Source organism: Serinus canaria, chromosome 6 (genome assembly GCF_022539315.1).
Source record: "Serinus canaria isolate serCan28SL12 chromosome 6, serCan2020, whole genome shotgun sequence".
Classification (NCBI taxonomy): Eukaryota; Metazoa; Chordata; class Aves; order Passeriformes; family Fringillidae; genus Serinus; species Serinus canaria.
In genome coordinates this window covers 32,611,869-32,632,408 of record NC_066320.1, presented here as the reverse complement: position 1 = coordinate 32,632,408, position 20,540 = coordinate 32,611,869, and the positions used below count along the sequence as shown (strand labels likewise).

The 20,540-nt window shown below is 44.5% G+C and overlaps 1 protein-coding gene across 2 annotated transcripts in view; it reads right to left on the bottom strand.

Annotated features, from left to right (window-relative positions):
- The window catches only part of DOCK1 (dedicator of cytokinesis 1), a 271,299-nt gene that overhangs the window by 238,426 nt on the left and 12,333 nt on the right, over positions 1 to 20,540 (bottom strand). For both annotated transcript variants that reach the window (XM_050976529.1, XM_050976530.1), the window contains exons 2-5: positions 10,656 to 10,739; positions 5,324 to 5,364; positions 3,295 to 3,350; positions 1,244 to 1,340 (exon numbers count right to left, since the gene is read on the bottom strand). In XM_050976529.1, coding sequence (XP_050832486.1) covers positions 1,244 to 1,340; positions 3,295 to 3,350; positions 5,324 to 5,364; positions 10,656 to 10,739 — 278 coding nt within the window. The remainder of the gene's footprint in view (positions 1 to 1,243; positions 1,341 to 3,294; positions 3,351 to 5,323; positions 5,365 to 10,655; positions 10,740 to 20,540) is intronic.

The window sequence follows — 20,540 nt, the reverse complement described above, 5'->3', positions numbered from 1 at the left end:
ACACTCTTACTCCTAATCTTTATTTTCATGGCTGTGATTAAAAGCCACATTAGTCAGCACAAACGTCTTCATTACACTCGGCGTCTTCATTACGCAGCTTGCACTTTTATGATACAAGATTTCAAACATATTTCTGGGAAACAGAGACTGCATTCAACCCTGCTTTAAATACAGGAATTTCATGTTCCCATTATCTTGTTACAGTGACCTTGCACAATGAGAGCATCTCACGTGTGGGCCAGGTCCCTTAAATCCCACAGCAGGCCTTGCTTCACATCTGAACTGCACTTTGAAATAGAAGTTGGAACTCTTGATCTTATTTATGAGCACTTACACCTCTGGTTTTGTAGCTCCCCATCTGAGAGACTATCAGTATTTATCACTACAAGTTCCTAAGAACATATTCTTATGTGGTTGAAACATTAGCATACCAAAATAAACAGGTATGCAAATTAAGGTGTCAAATTTTGGGAACAATCAACTTTATGTAAAGAATACTGAGAGGTTAAAGGCCTACACTGATAATTTTACAAAGCTTTCCTTCAGTTTACACCCACAAAATCAACACTAAATACTCAATTACTTCATAACAGAGACTGACAGCCTTAAGAAACAGCCTGAAGACCATTTCTTTAATAAAATTACATGTTCAATTACTCCAAATCTGTATATACCTTAAAAATAAAATATGTATCTATTATATGTTATATAGATATATGTCATATGTTTAATATACATATTATGCTTTTATATATGTTATATATAAAACTATACATAAAAACATAATATATGTTTTATATATATTATATGATTTATATATATTTTCTGGTTTTATATATATTTTCTGGTTTTATACATATATTTAGAGTATGTTTTGTATACATAACGTAACAGAACCTACACAAAAAAGGGATTGTAACAGCTCAACAAACTATTGCTAGATCAAGGTAGCACTCTAAAAAAAGCCTGATTCTGCTCAAGAAAATAAAGAGATTTGAGCAAACAGGCAAGAGATTTGTGCTTTAACAAGCACAAAGAACTCCTGAGATTTCTGCTTCAGCAGAGATGATGCCACATGGATTTTCAGCACTGAAAGTAACCTCTAGAAACAACAACAGAAGGGAAAAATTCACTAAGCATTCCTTCAAAAATGGCAGTTCCTTCCCATTTCTCCTGTACCTTCCCCAGCACCACTTTCCCCACCAAGCCTCCCAGGGTGAAGGTTTCCCTGAGCTGGCCTCACCACATAGAGCTGTCTCCAGATGATGGACCATTCCCTCAGCGTGGTGGTGACCTCCTGGATCAGGGGCAGCTCGTTGGGGATCACAGTCTCATGTTGGCTGAAGAGAAAGAGTTAAAAAAAAATTAAAAAGCTGAACTAAGCAGCAGCTTCGGTGGGAATGAAGAAGCACAGAATTGTTAAGGTTTGAAAGGAGCTTTAAGGTCACTGAGCACCACCATGGTCAGCACTAAGCCATGTCCCCAGGGCCACACCCACAGAGTTTCTCAGCAATTGCAGGAATGGTGACACCACCACTGCCCAGAGCAGCCTCTCCTGTGGAAGTTTTTATGCTGGTACCTAATCTAAATCATCTGAACTAGAATGATTCCTGAGGAAGAACTGCTCATTTACAAAGGGAACTGAGTAGAAGTGGGTTGGAATTAGCATCACTTGCTGTAAATTTATAAGCAAAATTAAGATGTTATCAGATACTGCAGCACACCAGTAAAACCACACCACATAAAAGGTTCTTGGATGTGCTCAGATTATGGAATCCTGGAATGGTTTAGGTTGGGAGGGATCAAAGATGATCTTGAACTGATGCCTTGTGCAGGCTGACCTAGAGCAGAGACTAGAAGGAGTTATAGAATAAAGCAGGGATTGATTCCAAGGACCCACCCTGGGCAGCACCAGAGCCCAGCCAGGGCTGCACCCAAGATGACCCAAAATGGCCCCAAAATGCCCGGCCAGGCACGGGGTCTCTCCCTGGGATCAGCTCTGCTCCATTCCCACCTTGCAGTTCATTGTCCCAGCCCAGCTTTAGCCCAGGCACTCCCACCCTGCTTGTTTTTCTCTCTCCAGCCCACGGGGTTTGTGCTCCTGGGCTGAGATTGGGATCATTTGTCCTTGGTGCCCAGCTGGAGCAGGAATTGTTTTGTCTCCCTGCTCTCTGCACAGAGCTCACCATCCCATAATATGAACCCAGACCCACACACTAAACCAGCTCAGAATGTGAAACATAGAAAAGCCAAACCTGAGGCATCATTTTCCACCCCTGCCATGGCAGGGACACCTTCCCCTGTCCCAGGTGCTCCAGCCCCAGTGTCCAGCCTGGCCTTGGGCACTGCCAGGGATCCAGGGGCAGCCCCAGCTGCTCTGGGCACCCTGTGCCAGGGCCTGCCCACCCTGCCAGGGAACAATTCCTCATTCCCAATATCCCATCCAGCCCTGCCCTCCTTCAGTTTCAGACCATCCCCTCTCACCCTATCCCTCCACACCTTTGAGAATTTTTCCCACTCTCTCCTCATTTGCCCACTCCCAAGGATATCAATGCACACCTCACCATAACATTCACGACTGATTTATTGTCCAAGAAACAACCAAGATAAAAACCAGCTGAGCCCAACCTGCAAGGCCACCATGCTGCTCTTTGATTGTTCTTTTTTCCCAAATACTGGTCTCACAACAAAAAATAAGGATTCAATTCCTTCCCACGAAGTTTCTGTATGATTTGTTTAAAAGTGAGGTACCATGAAGGTGAGGAACACCAGGCAGATCTTTGAATATTGCAGAAGCAGAGTACTTAAAGGCAGTTTTGCAATCAGCAAGGAAGAAGTCATTATGCAGCAATCTCATGATTAGTAGTTTGATCATTTACATATTTAACAGAGTATAAAAATAAATCAGGCACAAAGGAATAAAACATTTTAATCCTGTTTCAGTCCATTTCATACCTGGGTAATGATTTATTAATTTCACTCCACCTCCTTTTTCCTCTGGATTTGGTTGGGTTTTTTTCCTGGTTTTTAACTCAGCTTTTCTACCCATGTTAGAGACTTCTACCTGCATGCCCAGCAAAGCTGATTTGGTACAAAAGGATCTGAATTGCTGCTGAACAACAAATACAGCTCAAACCACTGCACACACCAGGGAAAGGAACGGGAAAAACACAAAATAACTTCTCAGTGAGGCAGAAAACTACCTGGAAACAAGTGTAAGTTACTTGGAAATGCATTGGAATGATGTGGATAAAGCAGGAAAAAGGAGTTTTGTTCTTTTCAAACCCAACTTACCCTTTGCCTTCAACGATTGCTTCCTTAAGATGGATATAGGAGGCAGGGAATATGCCCTTGGAGAGGGAGGGAGAGGAAAAAAATGTGTTATTTAACCAGCTGCACACAAGAGATTGTGTTTATTACCCAAAATATGCCAAAACACTGCTGGTGTGCAGAGCCATTCACATCCTCAAGCATCAGAAGAGTTGTGTTTGGGACTTTTTTAATATCTATTGAATTTTTGCATTGCCTGTCCTTTCAAGATGTTATTGCAACCTTACATTTTCTCTGAAAAAATATTCTAAATTCATCAAGAGGCCAGAAATAAGACAATATTTTTAAAATAATCCAAGTCAAGCTGATAAAGCAAATTCCACCATCTCGCCCTTCAATGTAGGAGTTCAGTTTTCTGATCATCTGGGAATGCCTTAATAGAAATTCCTGGGAAGCCACCAGGGGAAGCAGTGCATGGACATATGAATTTTTACCCCAGTTTAAAAATATTTTAAAATCACTAAATTTAGTGGCAGCCAAATGCAGCAACACATGAAATTAATTTAAGGCAAGAAAAACATCTAATTGCTTCTCAGACTGCAAAAAGCACGTTCATGAAATATGGTTTGTAAGAAATTCAATGTGTTCACACAAAAAAAAACCCAAAAAAAAAAAAAAAAAGGCGAAGTACAAAAATAGAGTAAAAACCCAGGCCTGGTAAGAAAATGGGTGGGATGAACTCTGTACTTTTAGACATGGAAGCAACTAAAAACACACCTCTGGAGGCACACATGGCATTTGCAGTGTTTCAGTGAAAAAACCAGCAAACCCTGAAGTTTAATTTTAATTAGTACTATGAAGTAAAAGGCTCAAAAAAGAAAACATGATGCCACAAGCAGCATTTGTGTGGTTTCCTCCCAGAAAAGCTGCTGTGAATGCAGCCCTTGGTGCACACTGGAATTCCAGTGCAGGAGGAGCCTCCTCCCCTCTCCAAAGGGAACAACTGAAAACTCCCAGGGCCAGGGAGGTGAATTTCTCCAGGAATTCAGTATTTAACAGAAGCAGTGTCAGCCTCTGAACAGACCAAGGAGAACACCAAGCTCTGAGCTTTTCCCTGAGGAGAACTTTGGTGCAGCAGTTACTGCACACACAAAAAGATGATGCACATCAAGAGTTACTGTCTGATTTACCTTTACAGTGCAAAAACTGGGATCACAGAAATATAAAATAGCCTGGCTTGGAAAGGACCTTAAATCCCACCCAGTGCCACCCCTGCCATGGCAGGGACACCTTCCCCTGTCCCAGGGTGCTCCAGCCTGGCCTTGGGCACTGCCAGGGATCCAGGGGCAGCCCCAGCTGCTCTGGGGCATCTTCTCTACAGAAGCTGGGGCTGCCCCTGGATCCCTGGCAGTGCCCAAGGTTGGACACTGGGGCTGGGAGCACCTGGGACAGTGGAAGGTGTCCCTGCCATGGCAGGGGTGGCACTGGGTGGGATTTAAGGTCCTTTCCAGATCAGAACATGGGGCAATTCCAGGAATTCCATGCCAGCCCCTCCCCACACTCCCAGGGAACAATTCCTTCCCAAGATCCCATCTAAGCCTCCCTCCCTTCCTTCAGCTTAAAGCCACTCCCCCTGTCCTGTCCCTCCATCCCTTGTCCCAAGTCTCTCTCCATCTTTCCTGTAGCTCTTTCAGGCACTGCAAGACCACACTAAGGTCACCTCAAAGCTTCCCTTCTCCAGGCTGAACAAGCCCAGCAGAGCTGCCAGCAGAGCTGCTCCATCCCTGGGATCATCCTGTGCCTGCTCTGGGCTCTCTCCAGCAGCTCCACATCCTCCCTCTGGACCCCAGAGCTGGATATGCCACTCATCTTTCAGGCCTTGCTAAAATCACTTTTTATTAACTTGAGAAACTCCCAGTGACCAGAGGCTGAGGACACAGAGCAGCAGGGACCAGTGCACACGTGGGACCCAGCTGCACCAAACCCACACACCCAGTGCCAAACCCATCCCACTGCAGGAGAAAAATCAGGAGCACACTCTGGCCACACTCACCTTCTTGGATTTCTTCCGTAGTGTATAACCCCTGTACCAACCTGGGAGAGACAAAGGGGAAAAGCATTAAAAAGTTCATTTGTGGCACCTCCCAGCTGCTCCTCCCCAGCTCTGCAGCACCCTGAGGTGCTTGCTGATCATGCTTCAGCCCTGCACATCCCACCTCAATTTCAATTTTCCACAGGCTTAATAAATATCCTGGATAAAAGAAGTCATCCTGGAAGGTGCAAAATCAGAGTGACAACGGAGAGAAGTGAATGACAGGGATGGTGGTTCACATGATGTGTTTAATTGCTGGGCATTTAATTTTAATTACTAATTCACCAATACAGACAAAACCAACTTAAGAGCATTAACTTGACAAAAATTTACTAGAGGCTACTTCCATTTCAAAACCCACTCAAATTCCAGAAATCCAAGTCTCCAGCTGTTAGCCATCTCAGCAGGAAACAGGAATACCTGGGAATTTAGGGGCCACATATCAAAATACAAAAGCAAGGAGCCCTTTTGGAAAACTGAGCCTGGCAAAGAAGGGTTTGTACAGCACAGCATCCCTGTCAAGGGGAGATCACAAAGCAGATGTGGAATAAAAACTGCAGTTCCAGTCCTGGGAACAAGGGGAAACTTCCATGAAACCAACACATGCTGATAAATTCATTATGCACAATGTGGAGCCAGAAATCCAAATTAAAGGGGATTTTTCAGTCTGCTCTCCTGCAGCACAAGCCCAAGGGATTCATCACCTCCTCCCTGCAGCACTTGGGGCTGGGTTAGTGCCACCTCAAAAATCTCAAATGTGTAACCACCACACTTCACCTCCCAAGAGAGGCTGCCACAGCCTCACATCCCACACTCCCACTGCTTCCCAAGGAACACCAAACTGCTGCTGAAATCAGCACTCCCAGCCTTGGCCAGGTACAAAGGAGGCAAAACCTTTTTGCCTGTTCTCACTGCACTGCCTGAAACCCAGGCACAGATTCCAATCCTAATAAAAAAAACTGAATTCCCACAGTTTCAGATGAATAAAGCAACATTTTGAAGTCCTGGAGTATAAACTGCTGAACAACAGAACTGTGATCAGATGCACAAACTGGAGAACAAACAATCATTATTTCTTCTCCCAGCCCACCTCCTGTGCTGCCTCAGGACATCCTGTGGAATAAAAGCCCAGCTCCTCATGGATGAACCTCTCCTTCCTGAAGTTCTGCAGCCAGAGCTGCCAGGATCATGGAGGAGGGAGCAGCCAAAACCTGCCTTGGAGAACTGGCTGCACTGCTGCTCCCTGCAGAGCTGCTGGTGCAGCCAGGCAGGTCCCACCAGGCTCCTGCTTGGTGCTGGTGCCCACCTGGAGCTGGGCAGGGAGCCCAGGGTGCCCATGCAGCTCCCACTGGTGCACCTGGGGACACTGGGCTGCCCAAGAAGGGGCTCAGATGGGGACAGGGTCACTCAAAGGGTGAAGCCATCTCTAAACAACTCCCCAAAAACATGGGAGAGCTGGGGGGGGCTCACCTGGAGAGGAGAAGGCTCCAGGGAGAGATCAGAGCTCACCAGGGATGTGAGACTGAGCCCTTCCAAGCCCTCACCTCTCTTCTGCAGAGACCCCAACTGAGCAAGGATTCCCCAGGAGTTTTTCTTAGCAATGCAGATTCAGTGGGGAAAAAACCCAAAAAAAATGAACTTCTACCACTTCAAAGCATTCAGAGCCTTCCAGGGCCTGGAGGGGCTCCAGAGGGACTGGGGACAAGGCAAGGAGGGACAGGACCCAGGGAATGGCTTTAAGCTGAAAGTGGGTAGGTTTAGATGGGATTTTGGGAATTGGGAATTGTTCCCTGTGAGGGTGAGGAAGGAATGGGACAGAACTCTCAGAGCAGCTGGGGCTGCCCCTGGATCCCTGGCAATGCCCAAGGCCAGGTTGGACACGGGTTGGAGCAGCCTGGGACAGTGGGAGGTGTCCCTGCCATGGCAGGGGTGGCACTGGGGGGCATTTAAGGTCCTTTCCAGCCCAAAGCATTGGGGGATTCCAGGAATTCCTTCCCTGGGAAGGAGGTGATGCCCTGGCACAGGCTGTGGACTCCTCATCCCTGGACCTGCTCAAGACCAGACCTTGCCCTTAAGAAATCTGGGACCAAACAGCTGGAGATGGGCATCCAGGGAAATGCTCAACTAAGACACCAACAAAATATTTCTGTCTGTCAAAGGTGCAAAAGACACTCAAGAATTTGCTGTGGTTACCCTCAAACAATGCATCCATTCTGAGAGTTCCACTGCATTCACAAACAAACAAAAAACCTGCAACAAAACCTTAACTTTTCCATAATATCAAGTTTAACCTCTGTGAAAATCCCTATTTGGGAAGCCAAACTCCCTTCTCATGGCAGAACTAGAAATTAATTGATGCTCAACAGTTCATCTTGGCCTTGAGGTTGATTTTCTGTTACATTTCCCAGCAATGCCCCTTCATCAGCCACATTTATTGATCTCATGGCTCCATTTGCCCAGTCCATCAAATAATGTCAAGAAACAAAATTAAGACAATAAAGATGTGGAAAGTATTAATCCAGAATGTGGCAAATACTTGGGGTTTGGGGGATCTACCACAAAATGCAATCCTCCTCTCCTGCAGAGCAGGATATCTGGCAATTCCCACGGCTTTCCTGTTTGGCTTCTCCTCTAAGGCTCAGATCAGAAGGACAAAGAAAGTTTTCTAACTGAAAAATAAACTAAAATACTTCCTAAATGAAAAAAATTAAATTTCAGTATTGATTAGTCTAGAAAGTAGCCTCAGCTTTACTTTGGTTCCTGGAAGAACACAAATTTAATATTTAATAATGAAATGTGTACATTCATTTCCAATCCCCTCACTCCCATAAAAACAGGGGATGTTTTCACCAAGACTGAAAATTTACAGGATCCACACACTGAACTCTTTCTACACATTTTTTTGCATTTTAGAGGGAAAAATAATTTCCACTCTTAGAATTTTAAATGTCAAAACTTTAATAATAAACACTAATTCCAAAATAAGTTCTACTCACGGGCAGCACAATTAATTATTTTTTTAAACACAGGGGAAAAGTTCAACTCAAATTAATTCCAGTACATGGCAGCAAGAGATATCCTACATCTGTCCTAAAATCAGATGGTGCAGACCATGGATGTGAGACTGAGCCCTTCCAGGCCCTCATCTGAGCAAGGATTTCCCAGGAGTTTTTCTTGGCAATGCAGATTCAAAAGGGGAAAAACCCAAAAAAATGAATTTCTACCACTTCAAAGCCCACAGACCCAGACCAGCCTTCAAAACTACTCCCAACTTAGGAATGATTGCAGAAAACTAAATTAAAATAGTAACTAATCTATTTTGGATTGGGAGGAGATGGGTACTCAGGATGGGAGGAGCAAAGCAGGTATCCACAAAAAAAGCCAACTGCTTTTCCCACAGGGATAAAGGGTAGGAAAGGCAAAATCCTCAGCAAAAAGGCTTTACTGACTCTCCCAATCACTCTTCTGTCCCAGGATTATTTCATTAGAGGGTTTTCCTTGGGATGGGCCCATTCCCACCTCAGCCTGGCACACCCCTGGGAATCTGGAGGGTACAAAACCTCCCACCCACAGCAATTTTATCCAGGGACAGCAGGAGATCAAACAACTCAAATGATGCCCTGACCCTGGCAGCTCTGAACAGGAGAGGAGAGCTACAGCATCCCCCAGATATCTGTCTCAGGTTTGGTTGTGATGGTTTGGGGATGGCTTTGTAGGAAGAGAAATGTTGAGAGTTCTTTTGAGAGGCTCAGAAAGAGGTTTGGTCTCAGTTTGTTGTAGTTTAGAGGAGAAGTTTTTGAGATTTAGGTGTTACAGAATTTAGAGAAATAATAAATTAGAGAAGTAATGCTACAGTTTTTTCAAATAAATTGAAAAGCAAAGAAAGTTCATCATTTTTAAGTATTAAAACAGGTTTAGATAACTGTGGTCTGTGGTGTTTGATATATTCTGTTGAAGCATTGAACTGAGGATATGAAGAGCTTTTGTAAACTTCTTATCCTTTGGTTTTGTTTGATTTGTAAGAGTTTTATAAAGTTTCCCCATCTCAGATCAAGAATGAGCAACCAGTGCTTGGGAGAACAGGAATTTGCATTTCTTTTACCATGAACTCATCCCAGTGCTCCAAGCCCTGAGAGGGTGAAGGTTTCCTCTATTTCCAGCCCAGGGGAACGTGGCTCATCCCCACTGCCCCACTTATTTGGGAACAGTCAGCATTTATTAGGGTTTCAGCATCTGATAGGATTGCAGCATTTAATAGGGTTTCACATTCCCTGCTCAGTTACTCTCACATTCATTAAATAAATCTATTTTTATACAGAAGTACAAAGCTGTGCAATATTTGAATTGCTCCATTTGCATTTAAAATCTTGGCATTATTAGGGGTTTATTAAAGCATGCAGCATCAGATAGTGGAAAGATTGCTTTGCTCAGAGTCAAACTTGGCATTGCAGCAGCAAACTGAGCTCCAAGAAAAGGCCAGCCCAGGAATAATGAGAAAATTCAAAAATTCCACTTCAAGTGATGATCAACTCTTGTTGAAACAGCATTGTTTGTTTCAGTAAGTATAATATTTTTTAAAAATCCAATTAATCCAATAACTAAAATTTAGCACCCAGATCTACCAAAAGATCAATGTCTAGAGAAACAAATTAAATCAATATATTAAAGTAAATGTCTCCATAAAACAAACAACATTACACTATTTTAAACACACAGTTTAGTTCTGTGTTCCTCAGACCTTTCAAAACTGCAGCACATCACAAAATTCCAACTCAAGGATACAATGAAAGTTTTATTCTGCCTGGATTAAGAGGTGAAAACGTTGTGACAATTTCCCCATCATGTTGATTATCAAAGTCAGCACTGGAATTCCCTTGTACAAGGATCAGGGAGGAAAGGTTTTGGTACAGGTGATGTCTGTAGAGTTCCACATCCAAAGAGGCACCTGGAAAAGGCTGAAATCACCAACACAGGCACCCAGCTCAGAAGAGACATAAATAATTCAAGACCCAGGTGACTTCCAAATTCAGATGAAACTTCTTGCAGCAGCAGGTTCTTCTGCATCACCCAAGGGTTCCCAAAAAGCATCTCCCATTTCTCTCACGTGGGGGAGAGGCTACAACTGATCCACACAAACCCAGCTGGGAGAAAATTCTTCTTCCCCAGGAAATCCAGTGCTTATTCACCAGCTCAACCCATTTGCTTCACTTTCCAGTTCAAGAGGGTCACAAACAGAAAAGGAATACAATTCCCCCCCAAATCCTGGTTTTCAATTCAGTTTTTGCCATCTTACCCTCATAGGTTTCCAGGATGTGCACGGTGTCCCCAATCTGCAAGGAGAGCTCATCAGGTCCCCTGGCATCGTAGTTGTAGAGAGCTGGACAGAGGGAACACTGCTGTTAGCACAGGCAAGGCAACAATTCCAGCTGTCTCATCACACCACTGCTCTTATTACTCATTATTGCCATTCTGAACCTCCTTGTTAAAAAAAAAAAATAAGTTCTATAAAAATTCAGCCAAGTTCTTAATTCCCTTTCCATTCATAATTCCCTTTGTAACATAATAAACCCCACAAGTTCCCTTTCTAAAGCTGTACCTCACTGTGTTTGCAATGCTTTGCTTCTTCATGGCAATAGACTCAATTTTTGTTGTATTTGCCAGCCTTCCACAGCACTTTGTGTCAATTTTAGGCAGCTCTACAAAGAACTGCTCTGTCTTCCCCTGTCAGCTCAACACACAGAAAACTTACAAAGTGTCTTCAGAAAACTCCAATTGCCACACTAACAACAAAGGATGACTTCTCAGTCATTTCATTCATTTACTGCATGCATAGGATGTTGAAAAATGTGATTTTGGAATTTCTGAGTGGCAGAGGCTGCACAATAAAATACAGCAAATCCAACAGGAACTCAAAGACCTCTCCTCCCTGCCACTCCCAAAAGAAAATCTGGCCAATGTCCACAAAAGCATCTGACAAAGAATGCTACAAACCAGGTTTGGTTGGGGAAAAAACACTCATGATCCAAAAACCAAAACAGTTACAACTCCAAAAGCCAAATTTTTATAAGGTTTATATGGAGTAAATGCTCTGTAGGAGAAAAAAAAATCTTCTAATACCAAGGAGGGTCCCTCGTGATTGAAGGCAGAGACTGAAATATTTCACAAGAAATTGAAATCAAAGAACTTCAGTCAAGGTGGACCCACAGAAGTTTCTTCCTCAATTTCCAACTGCAGCTATTCCCTCCAAAGAGGACCAATAATACCTGAAAATCAGAATTTCTCACTATTTGTTGTAACTCTTCAGGAAAGAAAAGCATTTTTGGAACATCATAATTAGCTCTGAAGTTCCTACCACCCCTGAGATTCTCACTGCTTTTGGTTCTGCCTCAGTCTCCAGGGCAGGGCTCAGGGATGTTTTACTGGAACAGAAAGAGCTGGGTAAGGGACTCGTGGCTGTCAGAGGAAATTGATTTCAGACCAGGAATTCACAGAGCATCCCCAGCCCATTCCACACTCATTACAGGTAACACAGCACTTCCAAAAAACCCCTCAAATTCCAAACCTGGCAGAGTTCTACACGAAGCCATGAGAGGTGGGATCCAGACCTGCCTTCCCTCCCAGCCCAGCCCTCCTCCTGCATTACAGAGACCAACACCACAATCCACACCTGCAGCACCTGGGAACTGCACAAAACCCCTGCCCTGAGCCCAAACCTGGTCCTGTTCACACACCAGGAACATCCCTGTGGGAACGAGGGGAGTCTGATCCCAGCACGAGGATGGGGCACAGAGCCCACTGCTCCAGTTCCAGCCTCCAGGAATTCCTGTTTGTTCTGCCCAGAACCCCTGGAATTCCAGCTCACAACCAGACCATCAATCCATAATCCATTGGCTCACCAAGAAATCAATCCATAATCCACTGGATCACCAACAAATCAATACATAACCCATTGGAGCAGCAATAAATAATCCATAACCCATTGGAGCACCCATATCAATGTACTGGATGACCCATAAATAATCCACAAGACATTGGCTCACCAATAAATCAATCCATAACTCACTGGATCACCCAAAATCAACATAACTCATTGGATCACCAATAAATCAATCCGTAACTCATTGGATCACCAATAAATCAATCCGTAACTCATTGGACCACCAATAAATCAATCCGTAACTCATTGGACCACCAATAAATCAATCCGTAACCCATTGGACCACCAATAAATAATCCATAACCTACTGGATCACCCATAAATCAATCCATAACCCACAGGATCACCCATAAATCAATCCATAACCCACAGGATCACCCATAAATCAATCCATAATCCATTGGCTCACCAATAAATAAACCATAAACCACTGCCTCACCAATAAATCAATATATAAACCACTGCCTCACCAATAAATCAATATATAAACCACTGCCTCACCAATAAATCAATATATAAACCACTGCCTCACCAATAAATCAATATATAAACCACTGCCTCACCAATAAATCAATATATAAACCACTGCCTCACCAATAAATAATCCATTGGATCACCAATAAATCAATCCATGATCCATTGACTCACCCACAAATAACCCACTGGATCACCAATAAATCAATTTATAACCCACTGGATCACCCATAAATCAACCCACCCAGGCTGGCTGGGTCCTTTTCTCTGCAGAACTCCTCTGGCTTGACAGACTTTAGCGTGAAGAGGTAAATCAAGAAATCTGAGTGCACAGGGGGAAAAGAAGACATGGAAAAGTAGTTTGGAAAACACTGCAGAAGGTGGAAGATTATTAATGGAATAAAAACACACTACAGGGTAGAAAGAATAAAGGTCAGGTGCACTGCAGAGACCACTACCACCAGGATTTCAATGAAGCTTTTGGAAAGTAACAGTTTTTATTAGCATCAAAACAAGCCAAGCTATTTGTGCTTTAATGTTTTCCCTAATTTGTCATTATTAGGGACAGATAAACTCTCCCTCCCAAGTATCTGGCACAGGATATCTGAGAGCCATAAATGCTACCCTGCAGGAGAAGGGGGTTCTGAGAAAAACCTTAACAAAAATGAGCATTTCAAACTGTTCACAGTGGTGAACACCGAGCACGTGGCACAGTCTGCTTGGAAACACTCCCCAGAAATATTCACATTTCAGCTTTTGTGCATAGCAGGGAACTCAAAGCTACATAGCCCCAACTCCTCCAAACTTGTGTGCCTGGAGTGCAACACAAAACCCCCAATCTTTAGGGTGTTTACTGAGATCCCTTCAGCGCTCACAGCTCAGTCAAGGGCCCCCTGGGATGTTCACACATCCAGAAATGAATCCAAGGACCGTCTCCCACCTCCAGGACCCTGACAAGCAACTTCACTGACTCACACCACTCCTCCCAGACAGGAAAAATTTGCATTCTAAGAGATTAAAAACCAGTCCTGCACTCAATTCACACTCCAGCTGAGCATTTCTCCAGCATTTAAGTGGAATAACGCTCAGGATCAAAGGCAGCTATGAATAAAAGGCACTAAAATTTATGCCCAAGAGTGCTAAAAGTGGTGTCTGTCACAACAAGGAAGGTCAGGCAGCAGGAGCTGCAGTGGAATGACCAATTCTTCTGACAGAAGATGACAAACAGCCATCAAATGGTAACTGCTGCCCACGCCAGCTCCCACTGACCTCAACCGACTGAGGAGCCAGGGAGGGGTGATTTATCCTCAAATATATATATATGTGTGTGAAAAATATGTCTGCAAGAGAAAATAAATCACATTTCTGGCTTCCAACAGCACTGACAGATCCTGAAGCAAACAACCCAAATAACCACCAAGTGCATTCCACCCCTGTGATCACAAAGCCAGGCTTGACCTGCACCACAAACTCCCCTGCAAGGGAGCAGGTATAACTCCTCCTCACAGGAAGGGGTTTTGGGTACAGTGGCATCAAAAGATGTGATAGAAAATGTTTGATTGGAGCAAATGACAAGGTTTTAATTAAAGGGAAAGAAAGTTTGGAGGAGTATAGGATGAAACTGTTAAGTTTGCATTTTGTCTCATCAACTGTATCCTGAGCTATCATTTAATATATTTAAAAACCTGAGGTGCAGCTTTCTATTTTTAAACTGAAGTATGTTTTGCTTAATTTAAAAAATCCAACATCCACCCAAGGGTCCCAAAGTTGCCAAAGCAAAGGATTAAGTGTGGGCACAGAAAGAGGCATTTTCCAGCTCTAGGAGTTGATAAAGAAAGGAACACTGAACAGGGCATTACAGTAATTGCACCAAACCCCCATTTACCATTCAAGAACACAAAACAAACACCTCTGTGAGCTGCACTCCATCTGAACACATCAGAAAAATGAGGGGGCCAACACTAGAAGAATTAGTGGTGGAAACAAAGGAGAAAGCAAACAAAGGTAACATCAATTTATACTGAAAAAGCTTTTTTCTATTCTAACTGCACAAAAGGTGAAATATCTTAAGAGAGCATAAAAATGTTACAGAGTAATATCCCCTGCTATTACTTTGCTTTAAAGGCTGTATTAATCATTCTGAACTCCTGAATGAACCCAAACTACATTTAACACATTACCAGCTTTATTTTACCCTGGCTTTAAAAAAAACTAAAATCCCTAAATCCGAACTGTGCTTCTTCAATAAAAGCAGACAAATTGCAGAGGTGAGAGCAAAGTCTTTTGTAAATTCTCTGGTATTAAAAGACACCTGAAGGTTTTCCTATTTTCCCTAAAATGAAAGTGGATGATTTGAGTATTCAGGCAGATTCCTCAGTCCTCTGCTAGACACCCAGAGGAGTTTGTAATTTCTACACCTGAGGCTAATGGAGAAGCAAAAGAAAAAAGCAGTGTTTGAGTCAGGAGTTGCACCTAAGAACTGTTAATGACAATTATTTCATGTGTGCATTAACCAAGGGTGGATCCTCTCGCTCTCACCTTGGGTTTTGTCATTCCTGGGGTCACCAAGCTTGAGTCAGAGTTCTTTCTCAATATTTTAATTATTCTGGTATCCAAACATTCCCAAAAAAATTCATTTCCTGGAGAGAGGAGAAGCCTGGAGAAATCCTCAGATCTGAACAGTTACCACCGAGCTAAAGGAGAAAATCCAGCTCAAGGTTCCTCCTGCCCAGTGATGCTCTAATCTTATTGATTAAATCCACAAATGTGACTTTTATCACAGGATTAGCCCAAATCCCACAAGTTCAAGTAGATAGAAAGGATTTATCACCACTTTCCCTTACAAAGGTGAGACAGCTCCTTTCACTCCTCCTCTCTGGGAGCAGCAAACTCCTGAAACACTCAATGGCTCACCTGCAAACTCCTCCATCACTACACAGGGCACCTGCTGAGGGTGAGAGAGCCCTAAACCAGCCCCTGGAACTCCTCAGGCTGAAATCCCTGCAATGCCAGCCTGCTTCCTTCTTCCAAAGTCAGGGCACAGAGAGTGAAGGGCCACCAAGGCTTTCTAAGCACCAGCAGACACCCCAGGTTTCACAGCAGATGGCAAAGGCAGCAATGTGCCTGCATCATTGGGGTCCCATCACTCACCACCCAGTGTGAATTAATTAATTAGCTGAGGAAACTTCAGAAATCCAGAACAACCCCAAACTTGGGGCCTGGTGCCCTCCCAGAGTGCAACCACCCTGCTGAGCCCTGCTGGCAGAGCTCGAGGAGGGCACAAGATGCTCACTTGTCATTTCTGCACTCATTAAAAAACACAGAAAGAAATAAAACCTGGAGAAAAGGAGGCTCAGGGGGGACTTTGTGGCTCTGCACAAGCCCCTGACAGGAGGGGACAGCTGGGGGGGATCAGGATCTGTTCCCAGGGAAAGCAAAAAGAAGACAAGAAATGTTGCACCAGGGGAGGCTCAGGGAGGAATTTCCCCATGGAAAGGGTGACTTGACATTGGAAGGGGCTGCCCAGGGAGGTTTGGAGTCCCCATCCCTGCAGGTGGCCAAGGAAGGGCTGGAGGTGGCACTCAGGGCTCTGGGCTGGGGACAAGGTGGGGACTGGGCACAGCATGGCCTTAAAAAGATCTTGGTGCTTTTTTCCAGCATGAATAAATCTGGGATTCTGTCAAATGAAGAGTTCTGGATGAAACCAAGATTTCCAAGAAGCAAGTTCAGTTTCTTGTTTTCCTTCCTCCCTCCTTTCAAGGCAGACACTTTATTTTTAGGGAGCTAATGAAGTGAGATGCTCAGTCACCATTTTAGCAGCTCTCCCCCTCCTCCTGGCTAATCTGTATTCAGAGGACTTCACCACCAAGTACTGAGGGTATAAAGCTGAAACTAGTGCTAAAATATATATATATATACACATCATCATTGACTCTAACAGCATTATTAATGTGCCATAATGCACAGCTAACAAGAGGCACAATCAAGAACATCCAAATTGATTTTTAATATTAAGAAGTCCATTAAGTGAAACACCCTGGATGCAAAGAGTAATCACATCACCCCGAGCTCTCAACACTGGCTCTTGCAGAAAAAGCAAGATGCTGATTTAGACTAACACTAAACATTATCCAGAGGCAGATGTTTTGGCATCTGTCTTGTGGTAACTCAGAATCACAAAGGGAGTGAGTTCTGATGGTCCCTCAGACCTCCCTCATTTCACTGGGGGCCACTAAGGAGCTGTAACTTGGCTCCTGCTCCAGCACCATCCTCCAGGCAGGCAAGGACAGCATCTGAACATTGGCTGTGCTCACCCAAAAAACAATTTCTGCCTCAAGAAAGGATTTCAGTGCTTGGAATTCAGCAAAATTCAAAACCACCTCTACATGTGGTTGTTAGAAAATTTGCAAAAAGTTTCAACACTGCTATGTAGAAAATGCCCCCCAGGGGTCTGCAGGGCAGGAGAAGGACAAGAGCTAAAGGCTGGAGAGATGAGGAACTCATCCAGCTTCTGGTCAGTGCTGGCAGAGCAACAACACGCCTGGGCTGGTGGTGAGTCAGGCCACATCCTCCAGCTGAGGGTCCCCAGGAGAGGAGAAGTGACCAGAACTGGCAGAGCTGCAGCTCCACACCCACTCCTGCCTGATGTGCCCCCATCCCTGCCCTCCCTGGCAGCAGCACTGCACCCACCCCATCCTCAGCCTGCACTGCCCAGGGACAGCAGCAGCTCCATAACAGCCCCAGGAGACATCCCAAATCCAGCCACAGAATCCCAAAAAATCAACAGCAAGGACAGCCCCAGGAGGAGTCCCAAATCCAGCCACAGAATCCCAAAATATCAACAGCAGGGACAGCCTCAGGAGGAGTCCCAAACCCAGACACAGAGCCCCAAACCAGCTGTGGCTGGAAGGGAGCTCTGGAGATGATCCAGTTCCTACCCCTGCCAAGGCAGGTGACAGGAGCACATCCAGGCAGCTTTGGAGTGTCTCCCTTGGAGAAGGAGGCTCCATGTCCTCCCTGGCAGCTGTTCCAGTGCCCTGCCACCCTCGTGGAGAGGAGCTCCTCGTGTTGAGTGAAATCTCCTGGTTTAGTTTGTGCCAACACACACAGGTGCACATCCCAAATGTCACAAGCTCACTCACTCTTAAATCCAGTGGGTGAAAGGGACTTAAAACCCCCAAGTCCTTCCCAACACAGCACTCCAGGCTAAACCCACACAAATGATGTCAAAGCCCCCCCAGGCCCAACCTGGTGCTCCAGGAGGCCACAGAGCTCCCTGTGAACATCCCTGAGGCATCAGCCTTTAATTCTTCAAGCCCCTTCCTTGCCATGACAGGAAATTCCAATGGCACTGAGAAGAATTGTGCTAAGAGGGTCTTTACTAAGCACTACTACAGCAGTGAGCTTAATGGCACAGCTATGTTTTAATAGGCATTTCAAGGACTATAAAATCAAGTTCAACACACTGAAACTCCTCTTGCACTGCTGAGGAAACAGGAAAAAAATTACACAATTCACTGCAACACCGAGCTGATGATGCACAGCAAAGAGCCTAAAGCAAGGGGGAAATGAGGTGGTGGGAAGATGCTTTCATTTCCTACTGTTCTTCCTCCTCAGTATTTCTGCAAGGGAAAACAAAATCAAAATTCCTCTGTTCCTTTCTCAGGAAAGCCTCTGGAATGGGAGAAAAAGGATGAAGGGAGTTTGAGGCTTTTTACACCTCAAACCTTACTCAATTTATTTTCTTTGCCATCACATTATCAGGCTGCCTCCAACAGTGAGAGTAAAGACCCCAAGTCAAAGAAACCCCAAGGAACTTGTTCTGCATTCCCCAAAAGAACACCCAGAGAGGGGAATGACCTGCTGAGAGCCCCAGCTGGACCCAGCAACACTTTCCCCCTCCCTCCCAAAACAGCCAGGCTAGGGCAGAAATGGGAAATCAGCGACACTTTTCCTGAATTTGCACCTCACGCTGGAATTAGGGGGAAAAATCACCATGGGGGCAAGTCAAACAGCACTGAATGCAGTCAAAGATAAGAGCAGCATTTTGCAAAAACAGGGAAAAATTGTTTTTCTCCAGAGCAGGGGCAATCACATGCTCGGGGCAGCTTCCAGCAGACTTGGCTCGGCCACTGGCCCTAACAAAGGGTCACTGTCCAGCTCCCTCTCAGCTCCAGCCCTGGGGCAGCTCTCTCAGAGAGTTCATATCCCTGTAATTCCAACTTCCCCACCTCAGAGAATCCTGTGAGCCCACACCAATCTTTGTGTTCGTTCTGGAAGAGATAAGGAAAAGTAATTGATATGATGTCACTATTCATTAAGGATCTAGCATCACATTTTACTCCATAAATTCAGACTTCTGGGAAAGGGGAAAAACAGAATAGTGGAACACCCTAAATCTGCTTCCAGACCCTGAGCTCCACAATTGTGGCACAATAAGAACCCACCTGCACATTCACGACCATTCACTTTTATCATTAGTTAATTTCATAATTCTAAAGCCTCTTCTAGCCCAATCACAGAATATTCTGAGTTGGAAGGGACCTACAAGGAACATCAAGTCCAACCCCTTTTTTTTAATTATTATTTAATCAATTTTTTTTAATACATATATAGTGCAATAAATTGGTATTTTAAAGGTAGTGCAGCCCAGTAATCAACCCCAGATGTACACAGGAATTCCCAGGTAAGAATTTGGTTCCCCACTGCTAAGGCACCCTTCAAGCCCACTGAAATCCATCAAAAATAACCCAATAACCCTTAGACTTCCCTCCCTCACTGCTCTGAGCCTCCAAATTGCCCTTGTTAATTCAGAATAATTCAAAGCTGTAACTCCTTCCTTCCCAAGCATAATCATCCAAGGAAATTGCATTTTACAAACCCCCTGGGGGTCACATATTAATGCCAAGAGGGTGATTAAGGTGCCACTAACCCAGCAGTAACTCTCTCACCTCTGCTGTAAGAAAGGGAGTATGTTGATTATTCCTTCCCCTTTTTGCAGGTTATTCTCCCAGCATCACTCTGAGAATTCCCTGAAAAGGGGGAGGCATTAGCAGCCAGCACATGCCCAGGGCAGAGCAGGAGCCAGAGGCAGCTCCTGGCCAAGGAACAGATCCAGGCTGTTCCTTGCACTGCAAACAGCTTAAGGGGACTGATTCCCCTGCCATGATTCCCAAAATCTGCTTCAATGTCTCTGATTGGAAAGCTCCAACAGGCAGCAAAGCTTGTGCTAGACTGGACAGTGTAACTCTCACCTTTCTGCTTCCCCTGCTAAAAAATTACTGCATTCATCTAAAATCAGTGGTTATTCCTCAACTCTTCATCTCCACTTGCAGCACATCTACCTCACAACAAAACTATTAAAAAAGCAAATTCATGACAGCCAGCACAGCCCACACTCAAGTCATGCCCAGCAAACCAGCTTGGTTTTGATCTATAAATCACACATTTGCCCTGGCCATGCTTGAAGGCATCCTCTGAGACAGCAGGAGCTCTCAGCAGTGGGACCTGTGCTGGAGAAGGTGGGGAGAGTATTTGTGCCATTTTCCTGCAGGAGTCTAACTCAGCCCTCTTGCTAAGCAGCCCTCAGTGTTCTGGAGAAAAACAGTTTAAACTTTAAAAACATTTCTTGCTCCATGAATGGCCCAAGAGCAAGAGGAGGCTGCTGCAAGCAAAGGTAACGACACAAATTCTGTCACATGCGGGTGCAGCAAAAAGGGAAACAATTGTAGAACTCAAGATTTCATCAATGATCACCAATATTTTAAG